The 14676-nt window shown below is 43.7% G+C and overlaps 1 protein-coding gene across 1 annotated transcript; it reads right to left on the bottom strand.

Moving 5' to 3' along the window:
• Nucleotides 1-222: 222 nt before the first annotated feature.
• Nucleotides 223-14154, bottom strand: EIF3B (eukaryotic translation initiation factor 3 subunit B). Its single transcript, XM_066329743.1, has 19 exons — nucleotides 13717-14154; nucleotides 10451-10643; nucleotides 9326-9445; nucleotides 9178-9235; nucleotides 8440-8568; nucleotides 7270-7427; nucleotides 6518-6649; nucleotides 6357-6423; nucleotides 6209-6255; nucleotides 5248-5458; nucleotides 4618-4690; nucleotides 4029-4151; nucleotides 3775-3853; nucleotides 2798-2936; nucleotides 2478-2603; nucleotides 1929-2006; nucleotides 1461-1569; nucleotides 1011-1128; nucleotides 223-794 (listed from the first exon to the last, which is right to left on the bottom strand). Exons 1-18 carry the CDS (start codon nucleotides 14132-14134, stop codon nucleotides 1025-1027), a joined length of 2364 nt encoding a protein of 787 aa, XP_066185840.1. The 5' UTR covers nucleotides 14135-14154; the 3' UTR covers nucleotides 223-794; nucleotides 1011-1024.
• Between the last annotated feature and the right edge of the window lie 522 nt (nucleotides 14155-14676).

Below are 14676 nucleotides of genomic sequence, written 5' to 3'. Positions count from 1 at the left end.
CACTCCACCACCATGAACAGGTCAATGTGACAGATTAATGAGCTGTACCATATTGTAAAAAACCAAGCAACCACAACACAAAGCCAGAAGGGCCATGAGGAACTGAGATTTGAAAAAAATCCAAAGGAACCATTAGCCAATACAGCAAACACACTCTTATTACTGGGTGATGTTTGATCATTCCGGGCAAGATTCCCTACAGACAACACACAGCCAGCCTGGTTTTAGTATAGGTCTGCTTTTATTTCCATATTCAGCTCTTTGAGGGAGATAACCTTTCACAATCTGAAAGGAGGAGGGTATAGCCCGCTGTAGTGCTGCTTCAGCACACTAAAACACATCATACGAAAAATGGTTCTGGTGACTTTTCCCCAACCCAAAGGAACACCTGTCCATGCCCTGGGGACACAGAGAGAGTGCTGGAACCCAGACATTGTGTGTGTGACACAGGGGTGCACTGGTGAATCTCACCTCACTGGCAAGAGGCAAAACCTGCCAGCTGGCAAGGACTGCACAGGAGTCGGGAAGTAAATACTGGTAGTAGTGGATTTAAAAAGAAAAAAAAATAATAATCAAACCCTAGAAAAAAAAAATAATATAAATTTAAAAGCAGCGCCTTTCCAGTATCTCACTGCAGCAGGCAGCAAGACTTAAAGGCACTACAATGTGTCAGAATGGAGAAAATCTGGTGCATCCACCCTTCCAGAGTGCAAGAATATGGATTAAGAATTCCAAAGTTGATATAGGCTTTCGGAAAACAAACAAACTTCTTTTCAGCGCAAGATCTGGTGGAGCTGCAGAAAAACAAAAGAAGAGGTGAGTTAGTTACTGTGCTTTTATACAAATAGCTCAAGCTCAGAAGCTGAGCTGGTAAAAGGCTACACCAGCTTGTGTTTCACCTCTTCCTAAACTCATGCGGTTTAAATCCATACACTAAGCAGCTTATCTCCCTCTTCCTTCCATAAAAAGATCTCCCATGTACGGAACACATAAGCTGAATGTTATCTTACCACAGTTTTATTAATTACTCTGGTTCTGCAAGGGTAATAATTTCTTCATTGATAAAAAATTCCACAGTCTCCTCCTCCCAGTCATCGACATTGCTGTCCAGCTCATCTGTGTCTACCCCTGAAATGGAGAAACATCAACAAACGTTTTCAAAACACAAGGCAGCAACGGAATGATTTGCTGCTCTCGGCAGAAACAAAGCCTTAGACCAGCAGTGAAACAAGAGGCATTTGGTGCTTCAATTCATAACAAGTACATGTGAATTTTATTCATTGATAACCAAGGAATTACCGCCTCCTACTACACTTTTACCCCAAGGTCACGCCCACGCCTTTCCCCCATTAACTCGTGCCACGATTCAGGACAGAAGGGCGCAGCCAGGTGTAGGGCCCCGCGGAGGCCGGGGAAGCAGGGAGCAGAGGGAAGGGCCCCGAGGAGCAGAGTGGGCTCACCCCCGCGCAGCTCCAGGCGCTCGTTGCGCTGCTCCAGGTACAGCTCCTGCGCCATCTTGCGGTACTTGCGGAACTCCTCCATCATGGTGCGCCGCCGCTCCACCAGCTCCTGCGGGCACACGGCCCCGTCAGCCCCGGCCTTCCCCACACAAACCTCCCCTCTGCTCAGCCCGAGGGCCTCTTCTCTAACCACAGCGCTCCAATGGGCAGCTGCCCTTTTTTCTAACTCAAGGAGCTTTTCCTTATTTAAACACTGGCCAATGCAGCAACGTGCCAAGGACTCCAAAGATCTCCAGTTGCACTCAAGACTCTTTACACTAGCATCTCTGAACTACCCACTGGACTAATTCTAACCATCCGGATCAAATCAACACTTGTGATACAGGAAACGTAACTTACGTATCGTCAGTACAAACTAAAGATAGGCTACAAGAGTTTAATCTAGAATATAATTCAAAAGTGTCTTGCCTTTGAAGCTTTGGACTGGCTCAGGCGATCCTTCTGCTCAAATATCTTGGAGTATTTCTTCAGATCCTTCTTAATTTGCTGTGAAACAGGAAATTTTATTTCAACTGGAGTATCAGAACAGCAACTACAACCATCATCTTCTCCAAGAATTCCTTTGGTAGGCCTAAGCAGGCTATGCCCTTCTGAAAAAAAATCTCTCTTCTAGGCAATTTCCCTTTTTTGTGAAATTGTGCCTCCTGGCTTGTAGATCATGTAAGTGCTTCTGTACATATACAACTAGCAAAGTCTGAAGAACAAAATTCAACTTACTCTTCTTTATACCATTTCATCATACCCTAACTGGTAACCACTTCTATTTTGAGCTTATAATAAATACAGTTAATATCTGCAGACATTCCCAGAAGTGAGGTCCCACACAGCAATGTGTTTATTCACACATTCAGGGCAAAAGGCAGTTGTGTAACAAACCTCATCCTCAAGAAGAGGGAGTACACCAAGTGCTTTATAGACCAAAATCCTTGTCAACACAAAGTCCCTGGAATACCCCACCTTTATCTGGTCCTCACTGAGCAGGGTAGCTGGTCGTGGTCTCCAGAGCAGCTGACAGAACCTGTCTTTGTTGTTCTTCTGAAGCAGACGGCCTTGGAAGGTCCATAACCAATATGCATTGTCCACCTGCAAGAGCAGTGCACCAGCTCAGCCAAAATAAGCTTTAACTTAACACTGGAGTGCTCAGAAATGAATGTTTAAAACTGTAAGGGGAAATCATTCAACTAGTGACACGTGTTCAGGGTCTCTTCCTAAACAACAGCCCTTTCCAAAACCACTGGAAGAGCAAGCAGGGGTGGGGAAAAGAGGTGCACCAGTACCTTGTGGCTCCACCAAGACACAGAGGTGACAATGTATCTGCCCGTGGGGTCCCACTCCACATCGGAGGCCGTGTAGTGCTCCGCGATGTTCATCATGGTGCAGTCAGACGTGTCAACAAATGCTAAGGCACCATTCATGCTGCACAGGCAAAAAACCCACTGCTTTACACACCAGCACAGCCTGGGCTTTGAAAAACATTTCACAAGCTGCATCTCTACAACTCCTCCTTACAAACAAATTCTCATGGCAGCCAAGAGACAGGTTTGTATTACTCTCTGTGGCTGGAAAGGAACGTGGTGGATAAAAACAAAACACCACGTAAGAATGACACTGCTGTTTTTATGTTCAGTGACCCTTAAGAATATAAATAAAATGGGTTAAAGTCACAGTGAAAACATGCTCTGGGCAAGATACAGCCGAAGTTTAATAATCTTATGTTTAGACATAGTAGTGAAGAAGAGATTAAAGAAAAAGTTTCTAAGATGAACAGCAGTGCTTGTTTGAAAGCATATGAAAACAAATTATCACTTGACTGCTTAACAGCAATAATTTTCACTTGCTCTAAAGTGAAACTTTCCTGGTAATTCTTTCACAAAGCAGCACTGTCATCTACAGGTATTGCCCATAAAAGGGCACAAGGCAATGACAACAAATGCACCACAAGAACCACAAGCATGTCCAAACTGGACTGGCTCAGAGTCAGCATATAACTTAAACAGCTGGAAGGTGTTTCAAATACACACTTTTTTGTTGAAAAATGCATTCTACATTGGATGTGGCAAAAATGGGAAGTGAAAGCTGCAAAGGACTAAGATACATCATGAAGTTGCATCTCTGCACTGCCTTTGCACAGCTCTATCAGAATTATAGCAATCAACAGTGACAGGGACACCAAACATTTCCTGGCGAGATGCTGTAGTTCTTTTCCTCTTTTAAAATCAATGTGGTGCTGTTCAGCAATCTGTGCAACACTCACCTTCTGAGGCCAGCCAACACTACAAACTGCCCTTGGGGACTCCAGAATATCGTGTTTGCCTGCTGTTTGTCAAACGTTTCTGAAAAAAAACAAGGCAAATTCAGAGAAAGATCTCAATCCAATGCCATCAATTACAAGCATCAATCCCACTGATTTCTTGTAAAACATCACCAACAGCTGCAATTTTGAATTTAGAGCATCTATTGCCATACAAAATGTTTAGTATCTGCACTTCTCACTTGTTTTTCACTTACTTATGAGTTCTATTTTCCCGTTGTTTTTAACATGGTAAAAGGAAACTGAAATTCGTGGAGTTTCTCCATGCAACACAGCAAACTTGCTTCCATTTGGTTCCCAAGCAAAGGCTATGATGCTTTCTGTAACAAGAAGAGCCAAAACTCTGTTACAGGACAATAGAAACCTCTGAATCCAAGTAGTTACCAAAGAAAACCAAGATATTGAAGAGAGGGAACCCATCAGTTCACGGACTTTCTTTTAAAACACAGGTCAATCAGGCAATTGCAGGGAGTTAGGGGAAGTGTTTCTAACTATAGCTCTACATCTTCCATGATCTACAAAACACATTCATATAATCAGCCCTACCATTTTAATTAATAGCACATGTTCAGTTCAGTTATTTTTCATGTCAGTCACAAGCATGAACAGCAACAGAAGTTTTGACTTCTCATTTTTACATGAGACATTCGGCAACATTAAAATCCAGCTCTTTTCCAAAGGGTTAAATTCCTGATCATATCATGTGTTGACAAGAATTTCTAAGACAGACACAAGCATCTCTACAGAAAAATTCAAGCTCAAAAGTAAGGCAATACTTGGCATTACCTTTCATTTCCACCACATCCACTGGCACCTGTTTCTCTCTCATGCGGAATATTTCAAAGTTGGTCACTACTCCCTGTAAAGGCCAAAATCAGCTCATTACCCAGCACAAAACCAGCAGATAAATAATTTTATCACTAGGCATAGAAGGACAACTCCACAATTACCCTGTTTGGACACAGGATGAGAATGAGTCAAGGTTTATTCCTTTAATGACAGCAGATAAATGCAATATGCCTCCTTACAAAAAACATTCCAAATTTGTTCCGATAAAGAATAGCTTCAGAATTGTAGAAAAGCATTTATTTTTCTCAGACTGTTATAGAATTTAATTAAGACAGATGAACATGTGGCATGTTATGTAGCTTGACCTACATGATGTTCAACAGCTGCTCAATTGTGAGCAGGAGAAGAGGTGAGCACAGACCTCTCAGAAACCAAGAGGCCACTGAAGTGAATGGATGCAAACATTACACACATTTTGCTTTCCACGTGCTTCAAATTCACATGGAAAAAAATTAAAATAGCTTTGACATGATATAATTTACACTGCCTTTATTTAAAGACAGTACTGTAAGAAAAGGAAGCGTGAGACAGAACCCAAATCTCCCAATAAAATCAGAATCCATGTACCTGTGTGCCTTTGGGAGTCCTGTCCACCTTCACACACAGGTAGTCCCCATTCTTCTGCCAGTGCAGTTTACAATCTACTACGTTGAACAAATTCCGCACACGGATTTCTTGTCTAGAAGGCAGCTGCATCAAAGTCACTCTGGCAGGGATGTCTTTGTCCTCAGGCACCCAGAAAGCAATTATGTTACCACCTGGAGACCATGAGAAGTCTCTGCAGGAACAAAGTTAAAAACATGCCGGTTTAATTTTCAGTTAGAGACACTAGAAGCAGAAACCACTTTCCTCACAGTATCTGAACGTTGCAGACAAAGATCAACTCAGGATAATAAAGACAGGCACAGACACATAACTGAGGGACGTTCAGTAACAATACCAAACCACATTTTTAGGCAGCTATTTAAATTTGGTATATCACTAGTGATGTCTCATCAGTATATCTCACCCAAAAAAGCAAAGGTTGCAACAGAGTAACTGCCAAAGATCTAGGAACAAATGAGTAAAAAAAAACCCTATTACATTACCATGGAGACCATCTTCTTGCACCTGGGTACACTTAATTTTCTTGCTGCTTTACAGAGATGTACTTTAAGAACTCTCACAGGAGTCAATGTGTCCTGTGCAGACACAGCACACTGCTCTAAGTCAGCACAACCATATTGTTAGGGAGATACTCCCTAACAAACTACATTCCAGTCTGGTTTTGTAGACAAGGAACAGAACTCCCAAGCTAGACCCTGGATTAAGCAGTACCACGAAGAGGATTTCAAAGCACAGACTCTACCAAGTGTATTCATCAACAAGTGGAGAGTTTTCTATTCCTTTTTGACACTTTGTCTAATCTGACCACCTCAGCTTGTTTGCTCCAGGCAACAGCCCAAAGACTACTCCTGCCACAACAAATCTCCAGACTAAAAGATTCCAGCTAAAGAGCACAGTTATGATTACAAGGGAATTGACTCACCTTATCCCATTGATTTTCAAGCTCTTTTTGTCCAACAAACCCATAGACTAAAAGGTGAGAAAAGGATGAATTTTCAAATTAGTAACATTCTTACATTTACACACATACTTTCTACTCTCATTATTATGCAAAAAAGGCAAGAACTTACAGGTGTTTCATAGATGCTGAGGGTATCTGAAGTCATTCGAGCAAAGAATTTACCATCATGACTCCATCTAAGCAAGAAAGGAAAAAAACATTAGATTGGAACTGCCTTTTTATTAAATGAAGTCTGGGATCACAACTCTCTAATTCTGTTTCTCAACCTACTTAAAAATAGGCCAGTGAGCTGAGTTTTCACAGTGGAACCCTCTCTTCTTTTGGCCAGTCAGAATATCCCAGATGATGATAGCCTGAGGGTCATCCTGTGTGTCCATCAAAGGGCTGAAGGTCACTAAATACCTACAAAAGAAATAATCCAATTCATTACTGAAACGTCATCTAATGTGTCAGTACCAGCAGGCAAGAAGTGTCTTGTACTACCCAAATAGTATTCAAATCCCAGGCACTTTTAAACAGCAGTTTCTCTCATGGGATTTTTCAGGGTGGGGAAAATAAGAACAGGATGATACAGGAGGAGAAAGTGTCCCTGGCATCCCTCTGGCTGAAAAAGTTCTATATTTATGTACAAGTCTTTGGTATTGATGTTACAAGGGAGGGGGACTCATCAATTACGCTGTTACTATTATATAGTTATGGCATGAGAATAACACTGGTTTCAAACCAAACATAAATTATTGACCTTATCCAATCCAAATTACAGGGATGCTGGGCTTCTCCATTGTAAGGTAAATAATCCCTTTAATACAAAAAAGTGTAACATTCAACTGTTTCCAAATGTGTTACTCGAAAACTCAAATGAAAATGCCTCTCAGCCCTGAAATTATTTTATCCTTCTCTCCAGAGCTCTTTAATGTTAAAAAAAACCTTAAGAAATTAATTTCAGCACTCCAGATTTGGAGGATGCTGCCCATGCCTCATGCTTTTAACCCCTTGGCCCAAACCAATGTGATGCTCTGTACCTTTCACAGGGTGAGAAGTCAATCAGCTGCACTCCTTGGTGACTAAACCTCTGAATCTGCTTGAACTTCTCTCCACCCCACAGAGCGATGCCCCTCTGGTGGAATGTGGCCAGGTAGGTGCCTTTGGGAGACCAACGGACGTAGGTCTCTGTCCACCTCTGGATTTCAAAAACAAAACACACACACACAAAAGTTTAACCTCATGCTGTGTCCCTAAAAGGGAAAGAATTAATGGCTGGCTGGTAGAAGCACGTTTTGTAAAACCCTTTACTAAGTGAAGATCTCAGGATCTGTGGTAATTGTGGAGTTTTATTTCATGCACATAATGTACAGTACCTATTCTTCAGGCTGAAAATTGTCAATTGAGACCATTTCAACTTACAGATCACCAAAGATGTTTTCCAGGTAAAGTGACATCCTTTGTGTAATAACATTAAACCCAGCTAACCCTGGATTTTCTTCTTTCAGTCTTGGTAAGAACACACTGTTCTCAGAAGGGTAAATATTTCAAATTTCTAAACAGCACAGCTCTGGACCTTCAGCTAAACCAGAGAGATCTGAGCAATACAGACCACAGCCAGAGACCATGGTGATGAGCACATATTCTCATCATCCCAGAGCCAACTTCCTCCTGCTGTAATGCACAAAGCTTATTATGGAAAATGCTCCTGGGTCCTAACAGTTCCCAGCAAGTCCAGGGCCTGCAGCAGACAAGCAGACTAACTCTCCCTTGTTTATACCATTACCAAACCAGCTATTCCTCTTTAACACCTCTGTGGTCAGCACAAAAGCAAGGAGTCATCTGAAGCAGCAAACATAAGCACATATTCAGCTCGAATGAATAGTGCTCCTCAAACTCTGACTTTGCATTCTCAGGTCTTTCTGAGTCACCTATAACAGAGAGATGAAGCAAACTAATGGGCATCATAAACCAGTTTTAAAAAAAAAACCGAACACCACCACAAACTCTTAAAAAGTTCACTTCACGTTCTCTTACCTAAGGAGCAAAGCCTAATTCTAAAGGATGTGATTTCACCACTCTTCACAAGGAAGAAAAAATTATTTCAGCAAAGGGAATAAGCCTTTTTTTTTCATTAAGAAGCTGCAACATCATAAAATGAAGGAGACTGGCAGTGTATCTGCAATCTCCAGCACTTCCAGGACACTCACTGCTCTGTCCTCAATTTGCACAGGTTCCTTGATGTCATTCCAAAAAATGGATGTCCGGTCTCCTGACTCAAAGATCACACTGTACTGATCCCTACAATCAGGGTCTTCCAACCAGTATCGCAGATTCCCCTGAGAAAAACACAGCAAAAGACCATTAGTGAGTCAAAGGCAAAGTCAACAAGTTCCACAAATTAGTATCTACCTGGCAGGTGGAAGCTTTCTTACCAGAGAGTGCTACTGCAAACAAGTTTTTCAAGTGAAATGAAACAATTCCAATTACTGGATGCTGGAGGCTGAGAGCAACCCATAAACAGGATCTTCAGGGTGTTTTGATGATGCTTAATACTTATTTTAAACAAGAAGTTATTTGGTTTTTAAAGAAAAAGCAAAATTTTCTTCCACCAGACTATTTACAAAGCAACTGGTAACAAACACCAAAGTTTGCCTCAAGCAATTAAGAATATAAAAAGATGCTTTTGAAAGTCTCTTTTTAAATGACTTGTGCAAAATTATTGTTCATTCTTGAATAACAAAAGTAAATTAAGCTTCACACTATTGTGTAACTATCAAGCAGATGAGTTCCTCCCATTTGGATGAAGGAATGGGAGCATGTGACCAGCACTGCTATTTACACCACCATTAACACATCCTTTCTATTTTCATACGGACATTTCAGCAATGAAGTAACCATTTATTATTAAGCTGAATATTCCTTCCGCTTTTCCAAAAATTCCTTACCAAATCCTTAAATGGCTGTTTCTCAGGGATTTCCCACTCGTCACTGATGGTCATGTACCTGGAAAGAGCAATTTGGTTGGTTACACTCCATGCAGGCACTCAGGATTAGAATCCAAACGTACAGATAAAACACAATTGCTGCACTCACTTGTCAAAGTCTGTGAAGAGGTTGACTCTGAAGGTGTGCTGCTTATCCAGTTTGTATCCATCTGCGTTCTTCACGGCATCCACGGCGTGGGAGGGAGACATGTACTCCAGGAAGATGTACCTGCAAGGAAGGAAAACCAAAGTACAGGACATTGTTCACTACACAACAGGATCAAAATAAAGAAGAAATAATGAGGATGAATTAAGAATTCAGTACAGAGCATCTACAAGATAACTTCTTGTTTTGTCTCTAACCCGTTAAGGTCAACAGCAAATTAATTTCCATTCTGGCCACAGGCTCACAAATATTTTTTAGCTCTCTGGGCCTGACCTCAAATAATCTCATATCCTTTTTGAAATGGGCCAGACACAGCAGTGAATGCAAGCTCAACACAACCAGGACAACAGTGAGACAGGAACATGCAGGCTACATCCACAGCTCTTCCCAGCTGAGCAATAGGTCCTGTTTAGGAATTGTAACTTTGCACATCTCAAAGCATCTCTATTGTTTTTCAATTACAGAATTCAACGTTCTTCTGGCCACTTAATCCAAGCTATCTTGGAGCCCAGCAGAACTCCAAACTAACAGTATCCTGAACACCATCAGTGTCTCAAACAGAGGTATGAATGGAGAGACAGAGTAATTTTCATGCTGACCTAATAGGAGCAACAATTCCTTCACTCCAGAAAACTTGTTTCATGCCTTCTAAAGTGTGGATTCCTCCAATACTCAGGATATATGCTACAGATATTGATCAGTTTTGCAACAAACAGTCCAACCATTGCGACTAAGTTTTTAGCTCAAGAGGACCTTTAACTTCTGCCACAGCAGAAAACTAAGAAAAACTCCTTATATAGCAGTAAAATTTGTCTCCAAACCCAGCCAAACTGTTTCCATAATTAATCCCCACCACCCTCCACTATGGAGCATAATGAGCCAGTAAGCCTCTCAGTTCCCTCAGGAACTTGTTTGTCACTGACACTGATGTCAGGACTGCACACACTGGGGTAGAAGAAGGTGATGATAACAACTATGAGATCATCCATGAAGTATTGACATTAACAATCAAAGATAAGCCAGAGCTGTGTTTTAGTCCTTTTTCCAGTTGGAGTTATCATGACTTACCCTTTTGTTTTTCCATCTGCTTCAGGATAAAATTCATTGATAATTTTGCCAAACTTGGAAAATATTTTGTGGATGACATTCTTCAGTTTCTCCAGTCGGTCTGGTCCAACCTGGGGCACATTATCCACAACAATCACCGAGTCTATTCCATCTGCCTCCTGTGGCTGATCTTTCAGGATGTCACCAAGCAGCTCTGCAAAGACAGCACAGACAGGGAACTAAGGCACTGCTCACATCATGAAGGAGGGAAGACAAAGATGAGAAGAACAGTGAGAGTAAGAAAACAGAGAGACTTCAAATTTCAAGACATTTCAAGAATCATTTAAGAAACTTGGTAGTGAATGAACATTCTGTCAGAAAAACAACTGCAGTGAGTGCACAACACCCCAAGAGCACATCCTAAGGGACAGGATGATGTGGTTTCATGGCAAACTTTAAGCACCCAACTCCTGAAGTCTTTCTCAAAAACACACCTTACACACTGAGGCTGTCCACACTTGCACTATCAGCTTTCTTCATGGAGATGGAACTGGCTCACCAAGTCCTCAAAACTGACAATGGCACAGACAAATGCATGATTTACTACCTGACCTCTGACCAGTCCTCTTGCTCAAATTATAACCAGATTGCTTTGATAAAAATAAATGTAACTTGCGCCTCCCTCCCAAATTACACAAGTTTTAGCATAATTCAAAACTATCCACCGTACTGCAAGCTCTGCATGTCTCAGCATCACTATAATTAAGAACTCACACTCCATCTAAACCTTTAATTAAGCACAAAAACGAAGGTCTAAGGCAAGACACTGAAAGCCTTATTTAAGACAAGCACACATCTTTTCACACTGGATATTCTTCGACCATACTAATTCCTGAATATCTGCAGTAAGTTTTAAAATTATGTGAAGATCACTAGAAAATACAAGACTACACAGAAAATAAGTTCACACCATTATACTTTTGAATTAGATAAAATTTGGAGTCAGACTATCTATAGGATGCACAGACTAGGAAGAGAATCCAAACACAAATAGAAAGACTTAAAATATGAGAACAAACTAAAAAAGGTGTTGTATATGCTGATATTTTGAAGACATTAGATTTTTGATGATTCTGTAATTCAACAATTTTTTTCTGTCCAGAAACATCACTGGAAATATCTCCAGCAATGAAGAATTATGAGAAACATGCTTACTCTGAATTTCAAACTACTAAAATGCTGCTTTTGACAACTTTAAGCTTCATTAGGTTATTACACACGAAGCTTCCCATTGATCTGGGGCAACATGAATCCCAAATATTTAGCCCATTACCACTAAGACTATAGAGCATCCATAGAATGTTGTTGTTTGTAATATTTATCACTCAAAAAAGATCATCTCCATGGGCATGTAGGAACTACAAATAAAAACATAAAATATATAAGATGTGAAAGGACATTTCCAGAGGGGTCTACAAGCAAAAGGAGAAAACCAAAGTAAAAGACAAAAGGGTAATTTTTAAGGCTCCTTTAGTTGTTTCTTTCACAGCCACTTCTCACAAAAAACTTTGTAGGCCAAGGAATGCATGTTTAGATTCCTGAGCAGGAATGCGACACCCTGTACTGAATCAAAACTGTAACAGACTGAAGACAAATTCCCACACTGCGCCCTAAATTCAAAATTGGGAACAAAGGAATCTTCAAAGAGCAAGAAGCTGGTTCAGCCAGCTCCTGCTGCAGCCAGAAGGGAAGCAGTGATGGGTGTGGTGGGTACAGGGCTATCTACAGCCGGCAGGATTTTAAGGACCACTGTCATTATCTGCACTAAAGCTACAATGGTCCCTAAGTGGTTGTCCAACAATCCCTTCTGCTGTAACTGGGATCAGCTGTTCTTCCATGCCAACACCACTCGGGGAATGGAAGAGGCAGTGAAAGATCTGAGATGTTCAGTCCTACAGCTGGTCCACCTCACAGGTGAAGATCTGAGCACTGAAGGAGCCTTGGCTTGGTCACACTGGGCTGCTTTTCTCCTTAGGGAGGCACCAGAAAAACGGGAAAGGAGTAAGGAAGCTCAAGAAGCGATCCACACAGACGGAAAGCCAGACCAGCAAGAGTGACTAAACTTAAAGACTGTAATTCAGCCACTAACACTGGATTTCATACAGCTGAGAAGTTAACCAAATTAACTAACAACAAAATAGGTGGGGATGGAAAATATGCCCAGTTCCTAAGAAGGAACTGAACAAAACAACCCTAGATGTAAACAAAGAGTATTAAGCAGGCACTTAACAAAAAGAATCCAACTCCATGGCCATTTTGTCGAAGCCTCCTTAGGAAATAGATGTAAAAGTTCAAAGAGCTGTTATACAGACTGCTAAACTGAGAACAGCAAACACTTCCTTAATCTGGGATATTTGGCTGCTGTTTTATCAAACTAAACACAGGACTGGAGGACAAGAATGCACCTGTATCACCTGTATTCCACTGCCAGCTGAAATAACTGGCTGATTTACAATCCTGTGCTTTAGAAACATCTTTCCACTTTTGATGCATGTGACAGACCCTACAACAGGCAGAATATACACACACCAGACCCTAAAACAGCACAAATGCTGAACAAATAACTGGGAAACAAGTACTTTTGCTATTTAAAACCTAAGACAATTTATCTGGAAAGACCCATCTGAAAGACACTAGAATTCTAACTTCTATATGGCAAGCCCATGTAAAAACATTTATTGTCTGTGCACTTATACAACAGCTTTGCCATTTTAAGGCAGTCAATATCCACTACTTTTAGAAGAGCCTGGGCTAACATTTTAAACTGCCAAAAACGATTTTTCCCTATGTTCTTGCCACAAAGTACCTATATGACATCTTCACGAGCAGTAACTCTCCTCAAACCCTATTTACCTACGGATTTCATTCTGGGTGCAGGGCAAAAACAAGAACAAGATGAAATACAGTTTGTAACAACCACATCAACCATTTAAAACTTCTCTTCCTACAGCTGGGTTTAACTAATGGAGGCAAAAGGAAGAGAGACAAGCTGATGATTCCACCCAGAGGAACAGCCCACACTTGAGGCGTAACAGCGATTTTAGGACCACTTTAACAGGAGCTTTGAGAAGAGCAGCGCGGTGCGGTGCAGAGCTAACTCAGAGCAGCCCCATCATTTAAGAAGACAGCCAGGATGCAGAGCAGGACTGCCCAGCACAGGGCGGAGGCGCAGTCGGGCCCGGGGCAGAGCGCTCCCCGGCTCCCCACGGGCTCCTCCCGGCCCGCACCTTCGTCGCTGATGTCGTCCACGAAGTCCTCGGGGTCGCTGAAGGAAATCTCATCCTCGGGCTGGGCGGGGGCGGCGGGCGCGGCCTCCCCGCTCTCCTGCGCCGCTCCGGGCTCGGGCTCGGCCCTGGGCTCGGGGCCGGCCTCAGCCTCGGCCTTCGCGGGGCTCTCGGGGCCGGACGGCGGCGGCTGCTCGGGCTCCTCGGCGGGCGGCGGCTCGGGGGGCCCCTGCGGCGCCTCGGACTCGCCTCCTCCTTCCTCCTCCTCATCTTCCTTCTCGTCTTCCTCCTGCTCCTGCTGCTGCTGCTGCGGCGGCGGCTCCGCGGGCGGCGCGGGCGCGTCCGTGTGCTCGGGCTCCTCGGCGGGGCCCTGCGCGCCGGGCGGCGCGGCGGCGGCGGGGCTCTCCTCGGTGTCCTGCATGGGGCCGGGCGCGGTGTCCGGTGCGGGGGCCCGGTGCCGGGCGCTGGCCGCGGGCTCTCGGTGCCGGGGCCGTGCGGAGCGCGGCGCGGAGAGGCGGGGGAGGGGCGGGGCGGCTCCTACGGCCGGGCCATGTGCGCCAGGCCCAGCGCTCCGCGCGCGCCGGCACCTACCACCGCGGGCGGCCCGGGGGGGACGGCCCTGCCCCGCCGCCGCTACCGCCCGCCGCTCCCGCCCGCCGCCGCCTTCTCTCCCCTCCGCGCACCGGCGATGCCGCCGCCTTTGCCGGCCCTGCCTGGCTCGGCCAGCGGCGGCTTCGTCACCTCCTCACCCCTCTGGGTGCCTGACACCCCTATTTCGTGACTGCTATGGCTGAGCCCAAAATGGCGCTGCCTTCCATTCTACTGAGGTGGGGTCCGGCCAAACTATTTTGGGGGGGGGCACCGTTACATTTAACTGCGCTGACGCCCCGTGAAACCTCCCCGCGCGTGCGGCCGCTCAGCAGCTGTGTCTGCTCAGCGCTGGGCAGCGGGGGACAGGACAAT

The sequence above is a fragment of the Sylvia atricapilla genome, chromosome 15 (assembly GCF_009819655.1).
Source record: "Sylvia atricapilla isolate bSylAtr1 chromosome 15, bSylAtr1.pri, whole genome shotgun sequence".
Lineage (NCBI taxonomy): Eukaryota > Metazoa > Chordata > Aves > Passeriformes > Sylviidae > Sylvia > Sylvia atricapilla.
Note: the sequence above shows the minus strand (reverse complement) of the source record. Positions and strands in the feature narration are given on the sequence as shown.

Excerpts from the sequence above, each read along its gene's own strand:
- EIF3B (XM_066329743.1), bottom strand. The coding sequence starts at position 14,134 with ATGCAGGACACCGAGGAGAGCCCCGCCGCCGCCGCGCCGCCCGGCGCG. Across the intron at positions 8,569-9,177 it reads AACAGCCATTTAAGGATTTG|GGGAATCTGCGATACTGGTT; the intron begins GTAAGGAATTTT and ends TGTTTTTCTCAG. Across the intron at positions 7,428-8,439 it reads TGCAAATTGAGGACAGAGCA|AGGTGGACAGAGACCTACGT; the intron begins GTGAGTGTCCTG and ends TTTGAAATCCAG.